The sequence below is a fragment of the Macaca mulatta genome, chromosome 6, assembly GCF_049350105.2.
Source record: "Macaca mulatta isolate MMU2019108-1 chromosome 6, T2T-MMU8v2.0, whole genome shotgun sequence".
NCBI classification, from domain to species: domain Eukaryota; kingdom Metazoa; phylum Chordata; class Mammalia; order Primates; family Cercopithecidae; genus Macaca; species Macaca mulatta.
This window is the reverse complement of record NC_133411.1, coordinates 12,126,357-12,154,031: the sequence shown is the minus strand read 5'-3', so window position 1 is coordinate 12,154,031 and position 27,675 is coordinate 12,126,357. Positions and strand designations below refer to the sequence as shown.

General features: G+C 44.7%; 1 protein-coding gene across 4 annotated transcripts in view; it reads left to right on the top strand.

The window, feature by feature from the left end:
* The window catches only part of CTNND2 (catenin delta 2), a 933,204-nt gene extending 906,241 nt beyond the window's left edge, over positions 1 to 26,963 (top strand). For all 4 annotated transcript variants that reach the window (XM_028849344.2, XM_028849341.2, XM_078004620.1 and 1 more), the window contains 4 exons: positions 6,926 to 7,052; positions 11,367 to 11,498; positions 17,703 to 17,776; positions 25,771 to 26,963. In XM_028849344.2, coding sequence (XP_028705177.2) covers positions 6,926 to 7,052; positions 11,367 to 11,498; positions 17,703 to 17,776; positions 25,771 to 26,031 — 594 coding nt within the window. In that variant the 3' untranslated portion in view covers positions 26,032 to 26,963. The remainder of the gene's footprint in view (positions 1 to 6,925; positions 7,053 to 11,366; positions 11,499 to 17,702; positions 17,777 to 25,770) is intronic.
* The last annotated feature ends 712 nt before the right edge of the window (positions 26,964 to 27,675 follow it).

Here is a 27,675-nt window from a genome sequence, read left to right as displayed (position 1 = left end):
GAGCACAGAGGCTGAAAGTGGTGGAAGGACAGCAAAGGGTGTAAGATAAAGAAAATCAGATTGTTCCTGGTGGCAATTTAAAGTTCAGTGACTTTGCACTCGTCTTCTTTCTTGGATTTCTATCTCTATATACTTGGAACAATTTAACAACCCCCAGTTTTAAGTGTAATGTGTTAAAAATAAAAACCAATTTGAGGCACAGATATCATATCACATTTTTGACAGCTTAGCTGGGTCTTCAGCTGAAGGGCACAACTTCTGGGTCATTCTGTTGAAGGTGAACGACAGATAGTAAAAGAGTTCTTTGTCGTCAATAGAAAGGATTCGTGGCCCTTTCCCAGTTACCGTGGCGATTCTTCACTCTCCCTGCTCCTTCCCTAAGCTTTCTTATCTAACCCCTATGAGTTGTGCAGGTGGCGCAAAGAAGAGCTAAGGTGAAATACCCAATACAACAATTCACAAAAGAAGTCTCTGGCCTACAATAAGTTAATATTTTAACAAGAAAAAACAGTCACTAAAGAGGCAAATATTGATTGAAAAGATATGTGCCCGAGTTGTATGTACTTATGTGAACCACCTCCAAGCCTTTCTGAGTGACAGTGGGAAGTAAATGAATAATAGATGGGTTGCTAACTGGCTAGATAACAAAAATGTATATGGTTAGTGGAATAGAAGGAATGTCAGCTTAGCAATAACTTTCCCAAAGAATCTCTATCTTCATTTCCCTTCTTATTTAAAAAGCAAAACATTATTTTAATTGAATGGCTAAAGATTTTATACAATAAAAGATGAGGAAGGCCATGAGATTTGTTCTCAAGTAGCTAATTATTCCTCATCACTGTGTTTGTAATGGGTGTTGATTGATATATACCATGGGCCAGCTGCGCCCTAGTCTCTAGCATCTAGTGTTCCATGAGTTTCCATGACATTTGACAGCTGGTCCTCTATATCTGTGGGAAATTGGTTACAGGACTTCCCAAGGATACAAAAATTTATAGGTGCTCAAGTCCCTGTTGTATTAATAAAATGGTGCAGTATTTGCTTATAACCTTCGCACATTTTCCTGTAAACTTCAATCATTTCTAGATTACTTATAATATGTAATGTTAATACAATGTGCTATGTAAATAATTGAACTGTTTAGGGAAAGATGACAAGAAAAAACAACATGCACATGTTCAGTGCAGACCATATTTTTTGCAATATTTTCCACCCTAGGTTGGTGAAATGCATGGATGTGGAACCACAGATACAGAGGGCTAACTGGATGTGGCGTCGGAACTAACATTTTAAAAGTCCTTTCTGGGCATTGTTGAGCATAGCAGTGTTGAAGTTGTGTAGTTTCGTCACTGTAGCCTTCACTCTGCATCAATGAATGAGAGAGGGGAGATAGAGAAGGTCACCTCTTCTCACAGCACACAAATTTTGTGTTTGTCTCATTGCAATGTAGAAGGTATTCTGTTCCTCCTGGGGCTCCTGAGCTGTGGGTCAGGAAACAGCTCTAACGAAGACCTTTATTGGGTTTTTACTCTGCCCCATTCCTTAAGCTCCCTTCTTCCCTCCATTCAAAGTGCCTGTACCCACAGGCGTGCAGTCCCTGGCCATCCTCAGAGGGGTCTGAGTCAGGGGTTGCTTCTCTGTTTCTCCCACCGCACTCCACTCTCATCACCCTCAGGTGTATACTAACCCCATCACCTACAGACAAGTTACCTGCGAGACCACACTTCTGCCAGGCAGTCGCATTTTCCACATTGGATTTTATAAAGGATTTGAGTTTTTTGGGTGCATCCATATAAGAGTTCCTTTGTAAGCAATTTTGTTATTACATTCACTCTTCTGATAGTTCCAGAAATGTAAATACTTAAATGGTTGCAGTATAGTCTAAACATTATGAAATCTGAATTGCTGAACAACACATATCTCCAATCACCTGCATTAAGACAGCAATGCTAACAAACATACTGATGTCTCACCAAGTGAAACCAGTCCTATAGCTGTGCCACATTTAGGCCTAGTGTGTCCTTGGGACTTAGAACCTAATATTTAGCCAACATTCATATTGTAAAGTACCTTGTTCACCTTTAATACCACACAGATTATCATCACATTCATAACCAAAGAAGCCAAGGTTTTGGCTAAAGGACTGTCCCGAGCCACTAGTTGGAATCCCAAAGCATACCTTCTACATTGCAATGAGACAAACATAAAATGATCTGTCCCCATTCGGTCATATTTAGGATTTTTGGCGTCTACAAAGCATTTCCTTCAAAAAGACAGGGATTTAAAAAAATTTTTTTAAATCGTTCCCATACATAAGTAACGGACACATACAGTTTCGAAATATCTTCCACCCTGCACGTGTTTTTTGTAAGACTGCTCCTCCTCTGTGTTTGCTGCCACCCTCCAGAGGATTTCAGAGAACACCTCAGAACTCCGGTGGAGACATTTTCTCCTGCCGTGATACCTACCGTTCCCTGACACGCCCCAACCTTCCCTAAGGAGGCATTTATTTGTACCTTATACCCTTCATCTCTCATCACCTCAGCTGTCACAACCACCCAAGCCTCCCGGGACGACCATCATTACCTGGACCCCTCGATCGAAGGCTCTGAGCAGCCAGTTATCCCCCATATATTCCACCTGTCTTCTGTCCACCTCCCATTTCTTTCCCCTCTTTAACCTGTGGTTAAAGACCAGCAAAATTGGCCAGGTGCAGTGGCTCATGCCTGTAATCCTAGCACTTTGGGAGGCCAAGGCAGGCAGATCATGAGGTCAGGAGATCAAGAGCATCCTGGCCAACATGGTGAAACTCCGTCTCTACTAAAAATACAAAAAGTAGCTGGGCATGGAGGCACATGCCTGTAATCCCAACTACTCCGGAGGCTGAGGCATGAGAATCGCTTGAACCCAGGAAGTGGAGTTTGCAGCAAGGCGAGATCACGCCACTGCACTCCAGCCTGGTGACAGAGCGAGACTCCGTCTTAAAAGAAAAAAGAAAAAGCAGCAAAATCCCCTGTGTCCGTTTCACAGCCCCTCTTCTGCTCATCTCCTGACAGCCCTGAGGACACTGCCCCCCAAGCCCCTCCTCAAGGGCTGTTTCATTTCCCACGCACCCTCCCTCCCTTGTGTCCCTGGAGGTGGAGCAGACGTCCTTCTTGGAACAGTTGTCCTTCTTGCCCCCTCCTCACTGCTCTTTCAAGAAGGATCTCCACTCTCCTCCCTCAAGCAAACCCCCGGCACCTGTGAAGTATCCTCCCAACAGCCTGTAGCCTTCATAAGCCCACCAGTGCCCTGATCAATTTACACTCTCCATATCATCTCTAGCACCTACATTTTCCTCCCTACTGGGCTTAGTTTCTGTGGGCTTCCGTGACGTTCCCTTGTCTCTCTCTCCAAGTTGCCTGATGACCCATCAACTCTACCCACTCCACACCTGCCCTAGGACAGCTGACTGTGGCTGGAGAGAGGCACACATGGATGCTGACCAGTCAGCTCTTTTTCGGTTCACTGCCACGGCCTCCAGCCCCGCCCAGCACCCCAGCCACTTGCCCTGGCCAGTTAGCTCACTCCCCACCCAACTCAAGAACCGCTCCACATTCCCATCCCCTTCCTTCCTCCCTTCCATTCCTCTCTCCTCTCTGTTCTCTAAGCTCCGACTCTTCCTCAGTCTTAGCAGATGACCTCACTTCTTATTTTCCCTGAGAAAATGCAAAAAAAAAAAAAAAATCAACAGCGAATATCCTTATCCTCCTGTCACCCCAGCTACCCGTCTCTTCCCCATGTCCATGGCCACAGTCTGACTGTTTCTGTGGCCAATGACCCCATTGCTCTTATTCACCTTTCCTGTCTTGAGAATGTTCTTCCTGCCATTTTTCCCTTTCCCTCCTATGTCCCCAGGTTTTTCCTTCTCTGCATTGAGTTATTCCCATCAGCACATGAAATACTGCAATATCTTCTGGGTGGTCTATGGAAAACCTCTCTCCAGCCTCACTCTCTTCAAGCCCATTTCTCCATTTCCCTTTATAATAAAACTTTGCCAAAGGCTTGTCTGTACTCACTGTCTCCCCTTCTCCAGTTCTCATTATCTTTTGGGCCCGCTAGAGTTAGACATTTACCAACCTGACCAAAGAAAGCACTTTTGTCGCCGGCACGAGGACTTCCTTCCTCCCAGAATGCCGGGCAGCTCTTGGTCCTCCTCGGTATTCTGTTGGTCTCCTTCTCCTCCTCACGCATCGCTCTCCTGGTCTTGCCTGATGCCACAGTCACACCCTCCTGATGCTCCCTGTGGTTCCCTGGGTTCCTTCTTGGTCTCCTTTGAAGCTTCCCCTACTCTTTGCGCCCTCTAAATATTGGAATGTCCCCAGGCTCACTCAGTCTGCCTTCTGCTTTTCTTTATTTGCATTCGCTTATAGATTTGTATCCATTCTCTTTGCTTTAAGTAATATCTATATGCTGACGTCCAAAATTCTGCCTCCAGCCCTGAGATCCCAGTTTGCAGATCCTGCTTCGTTCTCTGTCCCTCTTTGGTAACCATATACATCCCCATGAGGCAGTCCTGGTTCCACTCCCTAAAGCTACTTCCCTCCCTCCTATTGTTCCTGGCTCAGTGAAGGGTACCTCAGGCCACTGTGGTTCACACCAGAAGCATTGATTCCTCTTTCCCACACCAATAGCCATGCCACTAGCAAACCCTCCAGTGTGGATACCAGATCTGCACGCTTCCCACCACCAGCACCCTCCAAGCCTGGACCATCTCTCCTCTGTCCAGCAGCTCTCCCAAGTGGCTTTGCTGTGGCTACTCCTCCCCAACCTGTCCTGGACACCCAGAGCTTTCCTGTCCTCCTGTCCCACTGCTCACTCCTCTTCAGTCCCAGGAGCCTGTTCTCACACCAGCAAAGCTGTTCCCACTCAGGGCCTTCACATCTGTTCTTCGCTTGGCTGGGAAGCCCAGATCTGTGTCCCCAGGGTCTGGTTCAATTGTCATCTCCAGGTCCTGCTGCAATGTTAAGGTTCCCGACAGCACCTCCCTGACCCCACTCCACAAAAGAGAGATGCCAGCATCCTCACCCCTACTTTTCTATCCCCACCCACTCTATCCCCACATCACGCCTCCATCCCCGCCCCGCTCCTCCATCCCCACCCCCGCTCCTCCATCCCCACCCTGCTCCTCCATCCCCACCCCGCTCCTCCATCCCCGTCCCCCGCCTCTCCATCCCCGCCCCGCTTCTTCCTTCCTGGCCCCCTTCCTCCTTCCCGCCTCCATCCCTGCTCCCTTCCTCCATCCCTGCCCTCCCTTCCTCCATCCCCGACCCTGCTCTTCCTTCCCTGACCCGCTCCTCCATCCCCCTTCACCCCTCTCCTCTATCCCCACCCCTGTTCCTCTATCCCCCAATCCTGCTTGGTTTTTCCTTCCAAGCTCTTGTTAGAATGCCATATGTTAGTATGAATATATTTTTTGTAACTTCTGTATTGTTTGACTTTCGAAGGCTCAGATTCCTCCTGTGGAATGCAGATTATAGTATCCATTAGTTTGGTTTCATTTCCATTAGAGTAATACATCCAATATTACTGACATTATAGCAAAGGAAAGCAGGCACTGTCCCCGCCCCCCTCCCCCCAGTTCCCACTTTACATTGGCACTTGTTTTCCATTCTTTAACTTTTTATTCTGATAATATTTAGACTTTTAAGGGGCTCAAAACTCTATCAAAAATCATTGAAAACATAAATAGGTGAGTTAATAGAAAACAAAATGCATACTCATTTCCACTTTCATGTCTAATTCTTATTAGATACACCAAGACTAATCTTTGTGTATCTAATTCTCATTATTCCTGTTCTACTTGACTGATAGGATAAAGCCAGAATGAGAGGTGCGTGATTTTAAAAGATACTTCCCAGCTTACTTACTAGGTGCTAACTGTGTGGCAAGATTCTCTGAACAATCCCAAGAGAACAAAGCATTGAGCCCCCTAAAAGTCTAAATGTTATCAGGGAAAAAAATAAAATATCTAAAAGAATTGAAAGCAATGGCCTCTATAAAGGAGGATTTGGGGGTGGAGCAGGTGACTGCTTTTCTTTGCTATAATGTTAGTACTATTTAACATGTTACTTGGAGAAAAATAAAATCTATTTAAAAAAGAAAAAAAGACTGGAAGGAAATCCCATGACATGTTAACAGGAGTTCTCTCAGGTGGAGAGAGTGGAATTACCGGCTATTTTTATTTTCTTCTTTATGCTTTGTAAATTCACAAAATAATCTGTGATATATTTATGTGGTTTTTATAAGGAAAAATAGTATAGATGCTTTCTGTATATTAACTAGATATCGGAAGCCTAATGGAGGCTTGGTAGGATGCATTTTGAATATGCTCTATTTTGAAAAATATCATTCCTGGAGCAAACCAGCTTGGAGACAGGCAGGGTGGGGCATTTTGGGCTGGAAAGGACACAGGGAGGTAAACGGGAAGGGAGGACGCTGCCCTGGATTCTGGTTGCCAACAGATAGGTCCTGGGAGCAAAGGGGTAAACCCTTGTGGAAAATATTGAGGCAGTGGAAGAGGGAGCCAGGCAGAGCTGGAACCAGGTAGGCAAAAAATAGACACTTTCCAGGTCCCCTAACATTCTGAGCATCGTATTTTCATCGAAGTAAAAGCTTCCGACCAGAGCAGGTTTCTAAAGAAACCATTTATTCAACGTTCATGAAGGAAAGCAGGCCCTACCCGCCAGGCTGGCTGGAGGGAAGGAGGTGTGTCTTCATTCATATTTGGCTCTGTTCGCCTCGATGAGGGCGCAGAGCTTCAAGAACCTCTTTTGACACAGTATAGAAATATTATGCAAATCCAGATACTTGGCACTTAAAAATGTCTGGAGGTGAAGAATCACTCTGTCTTGCCCATCTAACAGGAGTGTGCTGTGTTTTGCAGGATGGATGGTCACAATACCACTTTGTAGCCTCGTCTTCAACCATCGAGAGGGACCGGCAAAGGCCCTACTCCTCCTCCCGCACGCCCTCCATCTCCCCTGTGCGCGTGTCTCCCAACAACCGCTCAGGTAAGAGGCTGCCACACTAGCCAGCCAGGCTTTATTTCTCTTTGAGCAAAGACCCTCCTTCCCAGTCCCAGGGCCAGCCCCTACACAGAGGAGAGCCTTCCATTCAGACTTTTGCTAGAAGTAGGAAATGAATCTGTTCTTTGTACTGTGGTGGCCACTCTGTGTTTTGTATACACAGACTCAGAGCAAATCTCCTTCTCTAACAGGTTCCTATGCATGACATGCATGTAATGGACCTGAATTCATGAGGAACGAGTATAAAGAAAACTGTCATGTGTCTGCAAATCAGGGGTTTCCGTGGACAATTTTTCCAACTTAAAATAGTTTGAGTTGGCCGGGCACGGTGGCTCATGCCTGTAATCCCAGCACATTGGGAGGCCGAGGTGGGCGGACTGCCTGAGCTCAGGAGTTCGAAACCATCCTGGGCAATGTGGCAAAACCCCATCTCTACTAAAAATACAAAAATTAGCCAGGAGTGGTGGCGCCCACCTGTAACCCCAGCTACTTGGGAGGCTGAGGCAGGAGAATCACTTGAACCCAGGAGGCCGAGGTTGCAGTGAGCCGAGATCACGCCACTGCATCCCAGCCTGGGTGACAGAGTGAGACTCCATCTCAAAAAGAAATAAATAAATAAAATAAAATAAAAATAGTTTGAGTTGCATTTTGTCATAATTGGGATAAAAAGTAGAGGAGACCAAATGTGCTTTCTTCCTTCAGTGTGATATACATTTGACACATATCACTGATGGTTTCATAACTCTTCCATATCTAATTAGCTTTTTTTTATTAACAGTAAACCAGCAGATGCCATGGTTTATTGTTAATAATAACACATTCTTATCATAGCCAACTATAGCTTCTAAGTCATTCCATTTATTTTTTCTAATTTGGTCACATTCCTATTGCTTAAAATTTGAACTTCTTTTATTTACAAAAATGCTTTATTTTATACCGTTTTTAATTCACGTTAAGGAATGCCAAAAATCAGAGGAAATATGACAGGCAAATGTGAACACACCATTTAGTAATATAAATGGCATAAATTTGCTGTTTTCCTCACAGTTTAAGTTTTTAAAACTTTTATTTTGATTTCTGCATTTTGATTTTGTTCTGAGAATGAAAGATGGATAACAAGTTATATGCACCCACACAGACACAGCGATGTAGGCTTTAATTTATGAAAGCTTTCTTCCTACTCTTCTTTGCCCTGTTCCTGCTAAGGAAATTCTGTTCACTGAAATGGCACCTGGGAGGACCTGGTGGAGAGCATTGCCCAGCAAAGTGGTCTTCCTACCCCCAAGAATGATGGTTGCATAACTCCATACCAGACTGTACTGTCAACATGATGAGAAATGAATGGCCAATATCTGACTGAAATAAATGGCCCACTCCCAGCCCTGTGAAAGCTGGTCCCTTTAGTGTACTGTCATTGCTTATCACATTTAGTCCAACCCTTGGTGATGATCAGGAACCACCTGTACCTGTGGAAACGTCCACCCATCTCAGAAGCACGGAGGTGGCCTCTTAGGCCTCTTATTTCCATAATTCCAGCAGGCTGAAAAAGATAAAGTACATGGAGTGTGGGAAGCATATGGACCGTGTCTTTTGGAAAGCTCTAATTATTAAGAATTACAGTGAGCCAATCAGTGTTATGAGAATGAAACAACATGATGGATCGGCAAGGGCTGGGAGAGAGAAGTAGCCCTTTCTGGCAAGCAGGCAGGGCTGTGTTCACCCAGCCATGCAGCCAGTGCGCTGCCTCAGGATTTCCTAGGCAAAGCACATCCAGACACCTAATAAACACTTGTTTGCGTGATTTGATTTTTCCCAGAACTTAATCCTGATTTACCGGAGACTTGAAGGACTGCTGCGTGTGAGGTCTCAGGAGATAATTACACACTTGATGTAGTTTAATAAACACCACCATCTGGGCAATATTAGATTCTAATTTTAAAAGCTTTGGTCAACAGCCTTTAAAATATTGTCCCTTTGTGATTGTGTGGCAGTAATTCATAAAAGGCTAACCTTTATTAGGGAAGACCCAGAGGCAAAAGGGCAAAGGCAGGAAGAGAGATTTTCCTGGAAGAAAAAGATGGTGAACAGAAGAGAAGGGAGCAGCAGGTGGAAGAGGTGAACGAGGCACCAGCGAGCAGGCAGGAACTGGATGCAGAGCCCAGTTGAGTGACAGGGCTTGCTAAGGACTCAGTTGTTCTTGCAGAGGTTCCCCTCTCCAAGCAACAGAACCCAATCTTCATAAGACACAATGGCTGCCCCTCAAATCTCCCCCAGATTCACATTCGGGACGGAGATGGCCCATGTCCCAGCCTTTGTCAGTCTTCTCCCCTGGGGCCTCTCTTCCCTCACATCAGAGTCTGGGCATTCTCTGCACCTGCACAGGGTCACCATGGATCAGTCCTTGATCAAGTCATTGCAGCTCTAGTCTTGTCCTATAAGTGATGAGGGTGCTGCAGCTGTCCAAGCTGCGTAGTTTTCTTCCCTGTCTGCCACTGGGTTTGTACCCAGGGCTTCTGGCCAGCCGGCATTGGTTGGGGTTCAAGCCTCGGTATTTTTTAAAGGATTCCAGGTAATGAATTCTAATAGGCATCCAGGATCCAAAACCCCTGAGGACTTCAAGAGCTGAGCATTGAGGCATGATTTTATTTTGATAGGTTTGAGAGGGTGGCCACAACCCGCTGCGTTTACCTTCCCAGCACTTGGTTGTGATGTCTGTTGGGCACTTCTGCATCTCATTCTAGTTTACTTGGACATCCATTTCCTCACTCGAATGAGAGCTGCACAAGTTCGGGAAGAGCCATATGATGTGTGTGTCCGCCTCACACAGTGGCTAGCACAGTAATTTGTACATAGAAGACACTAAGGGTGACAAACTGAATCACATGACTCAGACAGTGACATGAGAGATACCTTAGGGGGACCACAGACCCAGGGAGCAAAGGGACCCTACAGAGGGTGTGAATGATAAACTGGAAGGTAAACTGAGGTTTGGCTGGAGAGGCGCTTTGAGACTAGCAAAGGAAAAAGGGGTTTATCCTAAAAATCAGAGTGCTCTAGGGATTCCTAGCCTTAATAGTCATCAGGTAGGCTCGGTAAATATGGATTCTGAAGCCTGTCACTGAAAATTCAGACTCAAAAGGTCCAGGATGGGCTCTGGGCATCCATAAATTCTCAAGTGAGTGTTGAGGGTAAACAAGGCTCTGAAGCACTGCCCTCAGCTACAGGAGCTGGAGAGAGCTTCCTGACAGAAGGACATGGCACCTGAGCGCCTGTGGAGCCGGACACAGCTGCAGATGCCCACAGGGTGGGGTGCGCGACCAACTGCCCCCTCACCCAGATGCACGGCTCCTCCCCACCTCTCCCAGTGCCCCTCTGCACTGGCAGGAAGGTTGAGTTGCTGCCAATCCATTCAATCACTCATGAAAATTCAACCTCCTTTTATTGACTTCCTTGCCTCTGAGTTCAGCTTTTCCTCTCTTCTAGTACAGTTTGTTAAGGACTCCCAGCAGGATGCTCCAGTTACAACCCAGCACTTTAGAAATTGGTGCAAGAGGAACGGCAGGGCTCAGCCTCCCAGTAGGACAGGCAGTGAGTGGCCGAGGTGTAAGGAAGGCCTCAGAGATTATTGGGGTGTTTATGCAAAGAGCTGGAGCAAGAATGCCCTAGCAGGAACTACAGCTGCCTCCATGCCCCTCCCCAGCCCACCCCAGCCACAGACAAAGAAGGTCTTTGTGGGCTTGGTTATTTCTGCCCCACAAATCATCCTACATAAAGAGCTGTTTCCTCTGACTTTTTTAAAGGCAATTTCTAGGTGACTCAGTGTTTAAGTAAAACTGCATTTATTTTAATCAAGGATTAGTCAATATCAGTAATAGATCTTCTGAAAGACATCTAATTAAGGAAGGGAGCGTGGGAAGGAAAGGGAAGGAAAAGAGAAGAGAAAGGAAGAAACCAAGAGCAGTCTCATTGCTAAACTGCCCCACACACCTTGGGCAGGTCATGTCCCCTTCATGATCTGTCTCTCTGAGGAAGATGGCCCCAGGATGTGGTCCCCAGTTGCCAGCCTCCAAGTCCTGTGTCCCCTAACTATAAAGCTCCAGTTGTCACAGTTGAAGGAATGGGGTAGGGACAAGAGCCAAAACTGCCAAAACATAAAAATTAAAAAGAAAACCCATGAGGTCCTCACGTAGGCATTGAGAGATGCGGGACGATGCACAGGGAGGACCCTGACTGTGTGGAAGGTACACACACGCTGTGGAATGAGACGCAGAAAGTCACCCTTTTGATTTCTTTATGTAGCAAGTGCCCCAGCTTCACCTCGGGAAATGATCAGCCTCAAAGAAAGGAAAACAGACTACGAGTGCACCGGCGGCAACGCCACCTACCACGGAGCTAAAGGCGAACACACTTCCAGGAAAGACGCCATGACAGGTGAGCGGCCCTCGCGCGCCCCCTCCTGGGACTCGGTGGCTTGACCTGCAACAGGGCAGAAAGATGGGGCTTCAGGCTTCATGGGGCTGGCAGCGCCCGGCTGCTCAGCAGGACTTAGCAGCTGTCTGGTCACTTGAGAGCTTGATAATGATGATTCCCAAGAATTGGTACTAAGATTAGAAGCATAACTAAGAGAAAATGTTTTCTACCCGTGTTTTTTCTCAGTCCTTTCCTCTGGTTTGCCCAGCTCATAATGTTCTTTCAAATTAGAGAGAAGAGTCCCATATATTTCTTCCTCATTGACATCACCCATTGGGGAGGGGACTCGGTGGAGGCAGTGTAGACAGGCCCTGTGCGTTAGGAATGGAGGGAACTGAAAAGAAGGTGGAAGGAAAGGGGAGGGGAGGGGAGGGGGTGGGGGGAGCGGAGGGCGGGGACGGAAGGAGGAAGGGCAGGAGAGGATTTAAGGGGAACCCCATGAAACTACTGTTGAGATATTTTCCCTTCTTGCCATGATACAACCTCTTACCCACAAGAAGCTTCCTTAGAGCTGATGACTGCAGATTCTCTGGGGAGGCATTCATCTTTCACACTCATCATCCCTCACTATCTCAGTCACACCCATTGCCTTCCTTTCTCATCAGCCAAGACTCTATGGAGGCCAGAATTGGTACAATGAGTGCCCGTCTCTGCCCCCTCCACCGTGCTGTGCCCAGCCCATCTGATAACAGGGCTTACCCTTAAATCACTGTATATTCTGTACACATTGTACACTCTGTATATGCCTCTTTTGAGGCACTCACAGCCCCCTCCAAACTCTCCATACTTCACCGTCTCCCTGGATGGCCCTCCTCCAAGAAGCACTACGTGGGCTCTGGCTGTAGAGGGAGTTATACCTTAAAAGCAGAGTCGCTGGAACCCCGAGGACCTTTCAACGGGGACCCCACACCCTCTTTACCATATGGGCGTGGAGATGGGTCCCTGCTGAAAATAGGCTATGAAGAAGAGCCTTTAATAGAACAAGGCCAGGTTAGATCATTCATAAAGCCGGGCGCAAAAGGTGCCGTGCATACACCAAGACCCTCTTAGGAGAGGAATGTGAAGAGCAGGAGGCAGTTCTCCAGTAGTGTTTTGGTGTAGACCGGCAGGGAAGCAGAGCAGACAAATTGGATGATTTATTAAAATGCCTTCCAAACCAGGACAGCGAAGATAAATTTTCCTAATAGCAAATGCATTTACCCCAGCGGCAGTGTTTTCCATGTTAACTCTGCTCAGCTGCATGAAGAAAAGTATAATAAACAGATGTTTCTTATCCCTGCCCCCAGGACCACATTCTGCCTCCATGTGCAGACCCTACAAGGGAACACCTCAGTGCTGCTCCTGAGATGTTTCCTGAATGGGAAAACTTAACTCATTACATGGACTCCAGGTTATTATTCACAGTCACTTCTTCCCCCCCTTACATGGTGCCGCATAGATGAACAGGAACCAAGAAAGCTGTGAATCTGAATTCTGAGTCCCTGGAGTCTAGACATTCGGCAGAGGATCCAATTTGTACTGATTATGCTGAACTAGTCGTGACTCCAAATTCCATGTGCAGTTAGCATTGCCCTGGGTACCCACACCACCAGCTGTCTGGCATGATACACTGAGATTAAAGAATCGTTGTGATATCGACTGCATTATTATTAAGTTTAGTGTTTCTCTTTAACTCTCTTGCCCAAGAGAATCATTCAAAAGGACTTCAGGTGTGGGTGTGGGTGTGGGTGTGCGTGTTTTATGTGTTTTATGTGTTTTATGTCAAAACAGTTCCAATGGCACATGATTGTGCCCTGGACTCAAAATAAAATGAAGCCTAAAATTTACTATGTTTCTGAGATTTAATCTTCTTAGAAAATGGCAGGGATCTTGACAATTTCAGTATATGTAATTCTTCAAACTTATTTAGAGGCTGAAACAGCTTTGCTCTAACTTACTTAAAAATGCAATTCAGGAGTACACTATCAATCATGTAGCAAGCCAGAAAGAACATTGAGATCTTTATTGAATAATATGTGTATATAGGGAAATTCCTCTAAAGCCAATGAGTGTTGTGTAAATGCCGGTTATTATCACAACAATGATGGTGGTGGTGGTGGTAGTGAGGGTGATGGAGGTGACGGTGGGATAGCAGAAATGAGGATAGTGGTGGTTTTCCACTTTCAATAGTGATATCAGTAAGTCCCCAGCCAAGCCGGGTGGAAGCCAATCTTTCACATAGAGATAGGGAGATTGAGTTTCCAACCCCCACCCTGCAGGATGTTAGCAAATGCCCATCATTCCAGGGTTTACTTGCAAAATCAGATTTCTCATGGCCTCCACATCAAAAGCAATGCTTTTTCTTGTTCAAGAACAAATCCACGGGACACCGAAAGTTCCGTGCATTGAAAGATAACCTGAAAAACTGCCATCTTCCTTGTTTCATTCCCTGCCAAGAAAACGTTCCTTCTGATATGAAAACAAGGGAAGCTTCACCCTCAAAATGCAGCCTATGAGGGCTGGAAGTGGAAATATCTCTTTGATGGAGCTGTCATCTCTTCTTCTGAGCTCTTAGAAGTTCAGATCCATCTAGGTGTTTATTCCAGGCTTCCCCCACCCTCCTTTTGTGGATTCATTTTCTAGCTTGGATGAAGCCTCTTGAAATTCTTCTCTCCTAAGTGTTTCTCTGCCACTGGGGAGCCCTGAGAAATCCAGTCGGCTGTTCATTCAGGCATGCCGGCTTCAGCAGCGAGTTCTTGCAGCCCTGGATGCCTGGGAACCTCACGTGTTCAGTTCATCTCAAGAAAGGGCTGCATCAACCCCGCAGCTCCACTACCTGACCTTTAAATTCACCTGGAGGTTTTTCCCTCCTGTCTGAGCTTCCCACATACCCTTTCATCCAATGGTCTGTTTGTTTTTGCCAGTGTCTGTCTTATGCCTTTTATTTATATTTATTCATTTATTTTTGAGACAGAGTTTCGCTCTGTCGCCCAGGCTGGAGTGCAGTGGCGCAATCTCAGCTCACTATAACCTCCACCTCCCGAGTTCAAGCAATTCTCCTGCGCCAGCGTTTCAAGTAGCTGGGATTACAGGTGCCTGCCACCACGTCTGGCTAATTTTTGTATTTTTAGTAGAGACAGGGTTTCACCATGTTGGCCAGGCTGGTCTTGAACTCCTGACATCAAGTGATCTTCCCCCATCAGCCTCTCAAACTGCTGGGATTACAGGCGTGAGCCACCACACCCGGCCTCTTAGGCCTTTGAAAGTCATTCTAGTTTTCAGGGTGTTGATTCAGTTGGAAATTGGGTATTTGAGGGCTGATAGAAAAATAGAAAGGCATCCTTTTGTGGATCCACTATTAGCTGGGCCATATGAGGGTGGAGCCTCTGTGAATTCCTCTGCCTCAGGCGTCCATAAAGGTAGTTCAGTCTCAGCTATGGTCTTGTTTAATGGGTGAGGGGAAAGAACTTCCAGTATTAACATCCTAGACTCAGAAGCCACAAACTCTGCCTCATGCTTTTAAGATTCCTCTGATAAGAGGAATCTTAAATCTGTTTATGATTTCACAGCAGGGAGGGAGGCCAAGACTACAATATTGCAAATGTTCTAAAAAATATGTGCATTTAATTCTAAGCAACAGAAAAAAAACAAAATTTCACCTTATCCCTGAAGTGACATTTTCTATAGCAAATTACAGCTCTGAAGGCAGATTTATCTAAGGTTTACTCATTTATTCATTCAGCAAATGGGGCACTTACTCTATGGGTGTCCACTGAGGCCAGGCGCTGTGCCAGGCTCTGAGGATACATACAGAGGTAGCAGCAGGACGGACTGTTTCTGTCTCATGGGCCTTCTGCTCTGGAAGAGGAAGGCAGACAGTACATAAGGTAAACAATAGAACAAGTTCCCAGCAAGATGGTACTGCACTGTGTTGAGTAGGAAGAAGAAACTGAACAGGGTAATGAGATGGGGGTGCAGGCGGCAGGGGTTACTTCACTTGACGTGGGAGGAGGAGACATTGAAAGTCTGAGGGAAGCAAGTTCCAGGGAGAAAGATCAGCAAGGACAACCCAGCTGAAGCTAAACAAGTTTTCCCCGCTCTGAGGAAGGAGGGTCAGCAAAGCTGGGGCTCCTTTAACAGGAGGAGAGGAGGGAGAAACGATTGGGAGGTTAGGCAGGAAGCAAACCTTGCAGGGCCTCATGGCCGTAGCAGAGAGAGCCATCTCGGGGTGAAGAGCATTGGAGCGTTCCAAGCAGAGAAAGAGACAGACCCCAACTTGGGTTACAAAGACAGCATTCTGGCTGTTGGTAACAGGATGGATGGAGGAATCGGGCTGGGCAGAGTGGAAGTTGGGTCTTCAAGGAGGATTCGGTAGCAGTGGTCCAGAGAGAGACGGTGGTTTGCACCATAATACAGAGACAGGAGTGACATGCATTCAACAGAGAGGATAGCAGAATGGTCTTTAAAATGGAAAAATGGGCTCTTGGCCCTCACTTTCTAAGCCGAACTCTCCAGGAGGAATTTTATTGCACAGCTGTAATGAACTCTTAGGTAAAAAATCATGGGTGGAGTGAACTTAGACCTTGAAAGGCTATACTGACCTTTCTCTTGTGGCCTATAGGTGGAGTGATCCTACTTCATTATCCCCAAAATACTGGAAGCAAACAACCCCTTCCTAGTTTTAGAGTGTTTTATACCCCACTGACACTAGACAGACAGCATTTTCCAAAGCTTTTTTTTTTTTTAAATTTATGAATACATAATAGTTGTACTTAAGGGGTACATGTGATTTTTTTCATACAAGTATCATGATTTTCATACAGCGTATAATAATCAAATAAGGATAATTAAGATACCATCACCTTAAACATTTATTATTTATATTAGGAACATTCCAATCCCATTATTCTAGTTGTTCTGAAATATACAATGAATTATTGTGAATTATGGTTGCCCCATTGTGCTATGAAACACTAGATCTTTTCTAACTATTTTTTTACCCATTAACCATCCCCTCTTATTCCTCTCTCCCAACTCCGCTTCTGAGTCTCTGGTAACCATGATTCTGCTGTCCATCTTCATGAGATCATTTTTTTTTAGCTTCCACATATGCGTAAGAACATATGATATTTGTCTTTCTGTGCCTGGCTTGTTTCACTTAACATGAATCACCTCCAATTCCATCCGTGTTGCTGCAAGTGACAGGATTTCATTCTTTTTATGGCCAAACACTGTTGTATACATATACCACCTTTTCTTTACCCATTCATCTGTTGGTGGACACTTGGGTTACTTCGACATCTAGGCTATTGTGAACAGTGCTGCAATAAACATGGGAGTACAGATATCCTTTGGTATACTGATTTCCTTTCTTTGGAATATACACCCAGCAATGGGATTGCTAGGTGATATGGTCATTCTACCAAAGATTTCTTGAACCATGACCCTTCAGCAGCTGTGAAGGGAGTGGTGGCCTGTGCCCTTCGTCTGAGTGGATGGCTTGAGCTTCAAGGGTTTCCCATAAGGAAGTGGGCTAACAGGCCCCCTCTCTGGGCCTTCAGAAGCTGCTAGCAACTAGAGGAGACCTTCATCTCTTTCATCTAGACCACAGGCAAGCCAGACAACAGAGCGGGATCCTCCCTCTGCATCTAGTTTGATTCCAAAGCCTCAGGCTTCCAGATGCGTGGGGGACATGCAGCGATGCTCCCTGCCCATCTTTTGGGCCTGTAAGAAATGAACTGTCTGAAAGATGATCAAGCACTTCTGTGAGCTCAAATTAGAAATTTTATTCTTGTCACTCTCCGGCTAAAAGCTAAGCTGCTAATACAGACTCCTGCATGCTTCAGTGCAGGTGACAAGCCTTTATTACCCGCCAGTTTTCACCAGAAAAGAAGGCCATAAAACTTACAAAATGACCATCTGTTTGCAGCACCTGCCCTGACCCTGTCTGCGATGTGAGCATTATTGCAAGCTGCTGACATGCTATGGGGATTTTCTAGAATAACTGTTCTCCTTTTTTAATATCTGTATGTAAAATGAAGTGTTCAGGGCCAAAGAATATCTTCTACTTGGATTGGTCCCCAAGAAAACAAGCTTTGTTAGGGCAAGAACTTGCTCCAGTAACCACTATTCCTCATTTGTGATGTTGTTTTCTTCGCTAAACTTTTGTTTTCCTTTTAATTTTAGCTCAAAACACTGGAATTTCAACTTTGTATAGGAATTCATATGGTGCGCCCGCCGAAGACATCAAACACAACCAGGTAAAGGAAATGCACCACGTTTGTATTTCTTTTTCAATGTGACTCGTGAAATAACCTGAAATTTTAAACATACATTTCATCCAACTAACATAAAGAACTGAAAGAGGAGGCAGTGTCCCCTGAGGCCCTCCTCACTCCTGTTGCAGCATGGAGGGGGGTGTGTGTGTGTGTGTGTGGTGGACTCGGCAGAACAGCCCCAAATTTGCAAATGGCCTTTGAACCTTGTGCTTGATCTGATGCAGAAAGCAAGTATTCTGCTATGGTGCAAAACTAAAAGAAACCCCCAAATGGACGAGTGTAGGATGTTGTTACTAAATAGGAATTGTCTGGACAGGAATTACTGGACAGAGATCGAGTAGCTCCTGTAACCCTGCAAATGCGTTAGGAAGGAAGCATTCATTATACATGATCACTACCAATAAAGGAGACACAGGAAATTCAGTAGAGAACTTGAAAAAGACAGAATACATAAATAAGTTCTATTATTCTGCAATACATTAAATGCATTGTAGTGTCTTGCTACTCAAAGTCTAGTTGGGGAACCAGCAGTGTCAATGTTACCCGGAATCTTGTTAGAAATACAGGAGAGATTCTTCTCTGGCTCCTAACCCTAACCCGTTCAAGATTTTCTACAGCACAGTTGCATTCTAATTAGATGGCCTTGTGTGCACATTCAGGTTTGAGGAGCACTGAACAGTAGATTCTTTTTATTATTGTTATTGTTTTATTTTTATTATTATACTTTAAGTTCTGGGATACATGTGCAGAACATGCAGTTTTGTTACATAGGTATACACATGCCATGGTGGTTTGCTGCACCCATCAACCCGACATCCAAATTAGGTATTTCTCCTAATGTTATCCCTCCCCTAGCCCCCCACCCCCAGACAGGCTCCAGTGTGTGATGTTCCCCTATGTCCATGTGTTCTCACTGTTCGACTCCCACTTATGAGTGAGAACATGTGGTGTTTGGTTTTCTATTCTTGTGATAGTTTCCTACGAATCATGGTTTTCAGCTTCATCCATGTCCCTGCAAAGGACACGACCTCATCCTTTTTTATGGCTGCATGGTATTCCATGGTATATATGTGCCACATTTTCTTTATCCAGTCTATCATTGATGGACATTTGGGTTGGTTCCAAGTCTTTGCTATTGTGAATAGTGCCGCAATAAACATACACGTACATGTGTCTTTATAGTAGAATGATTTAATAACCCTTTGGGTATATACCCAGTAATGGGATCGCTGGGTCAAATGGTATTTCTAGTTCTAGATCCTTGAGGAATTGACACACTGTCTTCCACAATGGTTGAACTAGTTTATACTCCCACCAACAGTGTAAAAGTGTTCCTGTCTTTCCACATCCTCTCCAGCGTCTGTTGTTTTCTGACTTTTTAATGATTGACATTCTAACTGGTGTGAGATGGTATCTCACTGTGGTTTTGATTTGCATTTCTCTAATGACCAGTGATGATGAGCTTTATTCATACATCTGTTAGCTGCATAAATGCCTTCTTTTGAAAACTGTCTGTTCATATTCTTTGCCCGCTTTTGATGGGGTTGTTTGTTTTTTTCTTGTAAATTTGTTAAAGTTCTTTGTAGATTCTGGATATTAGCCCTTTGTCAGATGGATAGATTGCAAAAATTTTCTCCCATTGTGTAGGTTGCCTGTTCACTGTGATGATAGTTTATTTTGCTATGCAGAAGCTCTTTAATTTAATTAAATCCCATTTGTCAATATTGGCTTTTGTTGCCATTGCTGTTGGTGTTTTATACATGAAGTCTTTGCCCATGCCTACATCCTGAATGGTATTGCCCAGGTTTTCTTGTAGGATTTTTTATGGTCCTAGGTTTTATGTTTAAGTCTTTGATATATCTTGAGTTGACTTTTGTATAAGGTGTAAGAAAGGGGTCCAGTTTCAGTTTTCTGCATATGGCTAGCCAGTTTTCCCAACAACATTTATTAAACAGGGAATCTTTTCCCCATTGCTTGTTTGTGTCAGGTTTGTCAAAGATCAGATGGTTGTAGATGTGTAGTGTTATTTCTAAGGCCTCTGTTCTGTTCCTTTACTCTATATATCTGAACAGTAGATTCTTAAGGAACCAATCTGAGAGAGAGAAAGAGAGAGTGTGTGTTATTCAGCAAACATTTATTGAAGGTTCATTTTCTCTGGCTCTGCAGAAACTATAAAAGCCAAAAGACACATTCTGTTCTCCCTCGTTGATCAGAAACTTCATACATCTCTCCTTCCCACGGTGCGCATCAGCCCACTCCATGTGCAGCACTCTGGAAAACATATGGTGTTGTCTGTGACCCCCTGGTGAACAACTTGGCCCTCATGGCCTATTTGTTGTGTTGCTAACATCTAGTCAGCCTACTCTCAGTTCTAGTATTTGCTAAAAGCAAAGAAACCAATGCCTAAATAAATAGGGTCATGAGTTGTAGACACCAGGTCACCAGGGAGGCCCCAACTGTTCACTTGCCAACCTGCCTCCGTAAAGGCAAACAGAAACAAAATGTATTAGAAATGCCAACTTCATTTATGGAAATCAACCATGCCTCTTGCAGCAAATATTATGAAATTCTGGATGTACAGTAAGCAGACTATTGCCAGGTATTACCGATTCTTGTCGGGTTGTAATAGGACCATGATTTTGCCGCCAAGAATGTAAGATTCATCTCAAGTTCCCCCAGGTAGAGAGAAGCTCCTCACCAGAACCAGCTCCCTCTGCACCAGCCTTCCTCTCCCAGGAGTTGGCATTGAAGAAACGCCCTGACATGGCCAGGGGTCTTTGACATCCCACAGAGTGGCCGCACTAGGTTCCAAAAGACTGCTTGCCATCTAGATTTAGGGGACAGTCCATAATGGCTCTAAGGGGCACATTCTTTTACCTAGGCATATCCTGAGCATTTAAGCAAATGAGAATTAATATGCTAAGATGGCATCCTTGCCGCGAGTGTGAACACAACCTAGCCATAGCCTTTCTCCCAGAGGTCCCCAGAATGTGCTTGACTCAGTCTCAGAGTGGAACACCGAGGCCGCTGAGCTTCAGGCAAATGTTGCTAAAATCCACCCTGAATGGAGAGCAAGCTCCACCCCTCTCGTCGGGACCGAGACATTGCAGGCAAGCCCCTGGCAGAGCTGCGTCCTGTCTTCACAGCTCAGGACCACCATCATTCCCTGTGAGGCACCAGCCAAGGGAAATGAATGATTGGATCATTCTATCTTAGCCTAACATCCAACAACATTTTTAAATGTCCAACGAAGAGAGGGTTCCCCCCCAAAAAAAAAATATTTCCAAAGAGATCATAATGATACTCCAATGAACTTGGAGAGGAGGAAAGAAAGCATTTTACTTATTTTGGATTAAGTTATAGGAATAAACCTTGTCTTGACTTGCAGCTTTCTCTCTTGGGGACTCAATAAAGTGCAACTATCCTAACCCTTCAAAAGACACGTTTTCACTCTCTTCCGGTTGGAAGTCCTAGAGAGGACTCATATACAGTATCCCTGACTTGGATTCTCTGGCCATAGAGGTGTAGCCAACCATTCTAGGTGGAATGCTTCCATGTCGGGAGCTTCCCTGGTGACAAGTTACCCCAGAACTTCGCGCCTGCAACAGTTTCACCAGGAGGGATGCTTCAGGGTTTGGTCAGTTTCAGCATCGAAGCTTGTCCTCTGCTGAGCGTTCCTGTCTCCCGGGTGCCTCAGTCACCGGCCGGGTCTCACAGGCTTCACACTGGACAGTGACTGAGCTTATGGGGAAGCGATTCATGGAGGGAAATCAGTTTCAAGTGGATCTCCAAGATAAGGCAAAAGATAGTGAGAACTGAGAAAGAGACTCCTGCAGCAGACACATGGCCACACATGGGTGCTGCTCCTGTGACTACCTGGGACTCAGGCACATTTTCAGCGAACTCTCAGCTTAAAGCCTCCTAGAAGAAACCCTCAGTGGTATAAAACACAGTTTGTGATCTTTGGTTTGAATGTCTGAGGTCAGCGGGTTACAGACATCACTTTAGACTTCACTGACTGGGCGTCGTGGCTAATGCCTGTAATCCTAGCATTTTGGGAGGCCGAGGCAGGCAGATCGCTTGAGTTCAGTAGTTCAAGACCAGCTTGGGCAACATAGCAAAACCATGTGTCTACAAAAAATACAAAAATTAGCTGGGCATGGTGGTGTGTGCCTATAGTCCCAGCTACCTGGGATGCTAAGGCAGGAGGATGGCTTGAACCTGGAAGGTGGAGGCTACAATGAGCCATGAGTGTGCCACTGCACTCCAGCCTGGGTGACAAAGTGAGACCCTGTCTCAAAGAAAAAAAACAAAAAAGTCTTAACTATGCATACTTTCCAAAAATCCTTTTGAGCTTCTACCAGTCCACCCCATACTTATAAAGAGAAATATCATATTGAACGGTATCTATCTAGCTGACAACAGGATTTTTGTTCAGGAACTAGAAACAAAGAGCTTTGCTGTTTTGATGACCAATATTTAAATGATAACAAAACCAGAATCTTGGATTCCCTCCTGGTGTCCTTAGTTCCACTGTCACGTGAGCAGCCCAGTTGTAACTGTCCGCAGAAAGGAGGAAGAGGAGATCCCAGGAGCATACGTGTTTCCTTCAGTCCCCCAGGCAGGAAGAGGCAAACACTCATCCTGGTTCTTCTGTCTTCCTGTCCCATTTTTTCACCTCTGTGCCAGTGGTTCTCAAATTGGAGCATGAGCCAGAATTCCCCAAAGGGTTGTTAAAGCACAGATTGCTGGAGCCCATCCCCAGAGGCCCTGATTCAGTAGCTCTGGAGTGGGGCCCAGTAATCTGTATTTCTAACAAGTTCCCAGGTGATGCTGATGCTGCTCGTCTTGGGATCATGCTTTGAGAACCACTGATACTTAGTATCTGGCCTCCTTCATTTTCTGTGAACACTCTGAGTCTTTCTATGAACACTCTGAGACATGGAAAAGTTTGAAGATCTGTACTGGGCTAGTGTTCACCTTGTGTTCAAAATAAATCCAGTTTCCTGGCAAATTTGTTAAGGAATAAATCCATATAAGTCTTTTGTCATTATGCTAACAGAGTTGGAAGGTGTCATGACACTGTCCTTCATAATTTAGAGTGAACATTCTACTGTTGAGGAAAAAATTCAGCAAAGATAACTTGGTAGAAACAGAAGCCACGGAACGGAGTGCAGAGAGTGTGGGCACATTGACCCTGGAGTGAGCTGCTGGTCTTAGCCCCTTTCAAAACAAGATGCAGCATTAAGGCAAAGAAGGCAAAAGCTTCCGGCTTGTGTGTTGCTGGGCTTCTCTAGGCCATAACAGACACCCAGATTCAGAAATCCCCACTGCTGTATTGGGGCATCATTCTACTTCCCTCATCCAAATCTGGCTGATGCAAACTGTGCAATTTTTAATGCATTTATTTTTAGCTCTTATGTGGGGAGGGCTTTGGGAGGGGTCATTTCATCAGCCAGATTTTCAACACTGTCAGATATTCTCTTAAAGTTTAAAATGCAGCCAGTATTCGTCCACCGCAGATGTGTTTCACCAGCAGACATCCATACCACTAGACCGGTGAGCAAATTCAGTCTCTCCGGGTGCAGCAGTGTCACATGCCACCTGTGACAATCCATTTCTACACACTCTTGGGACTGGGCACCAAACCTCAGACGTGATTGGTGTGGGTTATGAACAGTGCAGATGAATGGAAGAAGTTAATTCTCTGGGGTAAGAGGCTCAAAAAGCTGATACCCAGCTCCAAAATGTTCACCAACCAGAGAGAACATGACAATAGTCTCAAAGCAATTTGAACAAGGTTGTGCAAAAGAAAAAAAAAAATGAAAGCAGAAGCCACTTTGGAGGAAACCCATAACCCTTGTGAGTGACTCCCCCTGAAGACATTCCTGTCCCCTGCACTGCCTCCCCTGGCCCCCGAAATATGCATCAGAAAACACACTGCTTCTGGGTCTCTTTTGTCCACCAACTTTCTTTCTTATCTTAGAGCCTGGAGTCAGCTCCTTGAGGCCTGTCCTCCAAGGTTTGGCCGCCTTGGCTCTGATGGGACTGGGCTAGGTTGATAGAACACCTGGGTTTTAGAGTCAGCCAGCCATATGTTCCAGTTCCAGCTCACACCACCACTAGCTACAATATTTTGGAGAAGTTTCTTAACTTCTCTGTGCTTAAGTTTTCTTATCTATAAGATGGGAGTTTGCTGGAGGGATGTATGGACGGATGGATTGGTGGGTGGATAGGAAAACAGACAGATGATAGATTATAGATATTGATGTAGACAGACACAAACACACATAAATATTTATGACTACTGGAGTATTAAAGAATTTGCTAAATGTTGAATAGGGTGCCCTGCTGAACTAGAAACACAGCAAATCTAGCTCCCTCCCTGTGTCATTTTTCCAAACTTCTAGATTCTGAGCCTTTGCATGTCTTGCAGTTGGAAAGCAGCCCTGTGTTGGAGTGGAGTTCAGCAGAGCACGAGCAGAGCTCTTCAAAGAATAGAAAAGGGCACCCCAACCTAGCAACGCAGTCCAGTAGACCTGGACTTAGCAGTATTTAACTGCAGATGTTGCACATTCATTCCAAATGTTCCTCTCATCCTTTATTAGCTCTCAGGCTAACAAAGGTTTATGCTTATGGACTTTTGGACTTCTCTAGGTAGACAGAAACCTCATTCATTCAGCCACCACTAACTAGACACGTGGGACATCCTAGACAGCTGCTGTGATGAAGTTCACCACTTCTTTGAAGATCAGGTCGATTACTAGTATAAATCAATGACATATATAAGAGGGAGTTTCACTTACTTGAGAGAAGAATTATGTGTAAGCCGTTAAAAGCATTCATTTACACACAACGTGCTAATTACAAATCATTATCTATTAACTAAGACCAATTTCTAGAGGACATTTCTGTGCTGAACTTTAGTTAAATTAATAGGGAGTCACAGAGTCCGCCCAAAAGTGATCAAACAGTATTTCTTTAAGAGTGTTTAATAATTCACACCAGACTTCCTCCCCAATTACTGCCCATTAGCAGAGCTTCGTGCCTCCCACTATGACTTGCTATAGGGTTACCCTCACCCTTCACCTTGTGAGGTTCTGCTCATTTCAGGAACAGGTGCTTGAAAAGGGACCCCAGGGACTAAAACAGATACTAATGCACCAATGTTTATTACAACATTATTTACAGCAGCTGAAAGGTAGAAATAACCCAAGTGTCCATCCACAAATGAATGGATAAATAAAATGTGGTCTGTGCCTACCATGGACTGTTTTATGTTTATAGGGATACAATCATGGGGTGCAAGTGCAGTTCTGCTACACTGATACATTGCATTGAGGTGAAGTCATGGCCTTCAGTGCATTCATCAGTGGAGCAATGCACATCACAGTGGAATATTATTCAGCCACAAAAACGGATCAAGGTCTGACATATGCAACACCATGGATGGACCATGCAAACTTTATGCTAAGTGAAAGAAGCCAGTCACACAAGGACAAGTACTCTATGCAGCACCTATATTAGGCAGATTTCTAGAGACAGAAAGTAGAATGGTGCTTGCCATGGGCCCAGAGAGAGGGGATGAGGAATTACATTTAATGGGCACAGAGTTTCTGTTTGGGATGATTTTAAAAGTGGTGGAAAGGGATGGTGGTGATGGTTGCACAACACTGTGAATGTTCTTAATGCCACCTAATTAATCTTATACTTCAACATTTCTTAAAGCAAGCAGCTTTATGTTACGTATATTTTGCGATGATAAAGATTATGCAGAATGATAGCACATGGACCTAGGAGTCAGTTTTCAAAAAGAAAGCCAATGACAGTTGGCAGTTTTGGAGGAGCAGTGCCACAGTGGTGAATGCCTGGATGTACACAGTCTCTTCTTTGAAGGAGAGTTGGGTGCCGGGGCAAGAGGGAGGCTGAGTCAAGGGAAACCAAGTAACCCAGTGTGGCTCTTCTTTCCCGTTCAGGTTTCAGCACAGCCAGTCCCACAGGAGCCCAGCAGAAAAGATTACGAGACCTACCAGCCATTTCAGAATTCCACGAGAAATTACGACGAGTCCTTCTTCGAGGACCAGGTCCACCATCGCCCTCCCGCCAGCGAGTACACCATGCACCTGGGTCTCAAGTCCACCGGCAACTACGTTGACTTCTACTCAGCTGCCCGTCCCTACAGTGAACTGAACTATGAAACGAGCCACTACCCAGCCTCCCCCGACTCCTGGGTGTGAGGAGCGGGGCACAGGCGCTCCGGGAACAGTGCATGTGCATGCATACCACAAGACATTTCTTTCTGTTTTATTTTTTTTTCTTCTGCAAATTTAGTTTGTTAAAGCCTGTTCCGTAGGAAGGCTGTGATAACCAGTAAGGAAATATTAAGAGCTATTTTAGAAAGCTAAATGAATCGCAAGTTAACTTGGAAATCAGTAGAAAGCTAAAGTGATCCTAAATATGACAGTGGGCAGCACCTTTCTAGTGTGAGCTGTAGAGTAACGAGAAGTGCTTTATACTGAACGTGGCTGATGGGAGGAGAGACGAGGCATTTGGGCCGGTGGGGCGTGAGGGTTATCGTTAAGCACAAGACACAGAATAGTTTACACACTCTATGGGGGACGGCTTCTCACGCTTTGTTTACTCTCTTCATCCGTTGTGACTCTAGGCTTCAAGTTGCATTGGGGTTCCTCTGTACAGCAAGATGTTTCTTGCCTTTTGTTAATGCATTGTTGTAAAGTATTTGATGTACATTACAGATTAAAGAAGAAAAGCGCGTTGTGTATATTACACCAATGCCGCCGTGTTTCCTCATCTATGGTTCTAAATATTGCTTCAATTTCAAACTTTTGAAAGATGTATGGATTTCCAGTTTTTCTTTTCTTTACTTTCTCCCAGTATGTTTTAACAAAAAAAAAAAAAAAAAGCAGGAAAAAAGGAATATTTAGCAGTATTGTTCGTTCTGATATGTGAATTTGTTTGTGGCAACTAAACAAGGCATTCAGCAGTTTCTGACAATTAACATACATCATTCCACACTCCTTGTCAACAAAGTGCTTTTTCACTGCCTAAAATTTTAGATGTAGATATTTGAAATAGATTTTTTCATTTATACCAGTTTTCTTTATGATGATACAGTGTTAAAAGAAAATAAATTACAATTGATCTGTCATCCATATTTGCTAAGAATGTCTATTTCCAAGGACCTATATCTTATAAAATACACATTCTTGCTTGTGTGTCTGTGTGTGTGTGGGTGTATGTATGTCCACATACTAGAAAAACGACCTGTGTGAGATTTTGTTTTGATAGAAGCTATTTCATTTGCTGTTCATCTTGTACAAACTTTGTTTTTGGTTTTTTAGTATAAATGTACATCGGTTTGTTCCTTTTGTACTGTATCTATTCTTCTGACCATCTAGTGACTCAGGATATTAGGCCAGTTGAAGTGGAGTTATAGGATTTTCACACATTCACACATACTTGGATATCAACCCTTTCTACAGGTCCGTTTCCTTACACATTTTATCCCCTCAGAACACGATAAACCATGGCCAACTCAATTTCACTTTGGGGCCAATTACTTGAAGTATCCACAGAAAATGTAAACTGCTCGCCTTATTCCCCCAAACTTTTTGTTCATGTGGCAGGGAGCAGTAGACAACTATGGCATAGATTATTAAAATTGAACTTGAAGCTAACATTAGAATAGTGGTTAACAGAGCTAAGAAATAAGGCTAACCATTTAAAAGAACATGGGCCGTGGGTAAATTAGCTTTGCTCTTTAGATGCAAGTGACTGAGGCCAATAGGTGCCTAGTAAATGTTAACTGTTCTTGGAAAAAATAAAAACATAAGTAACAAAAGAAATTGGCTGCCATCGTC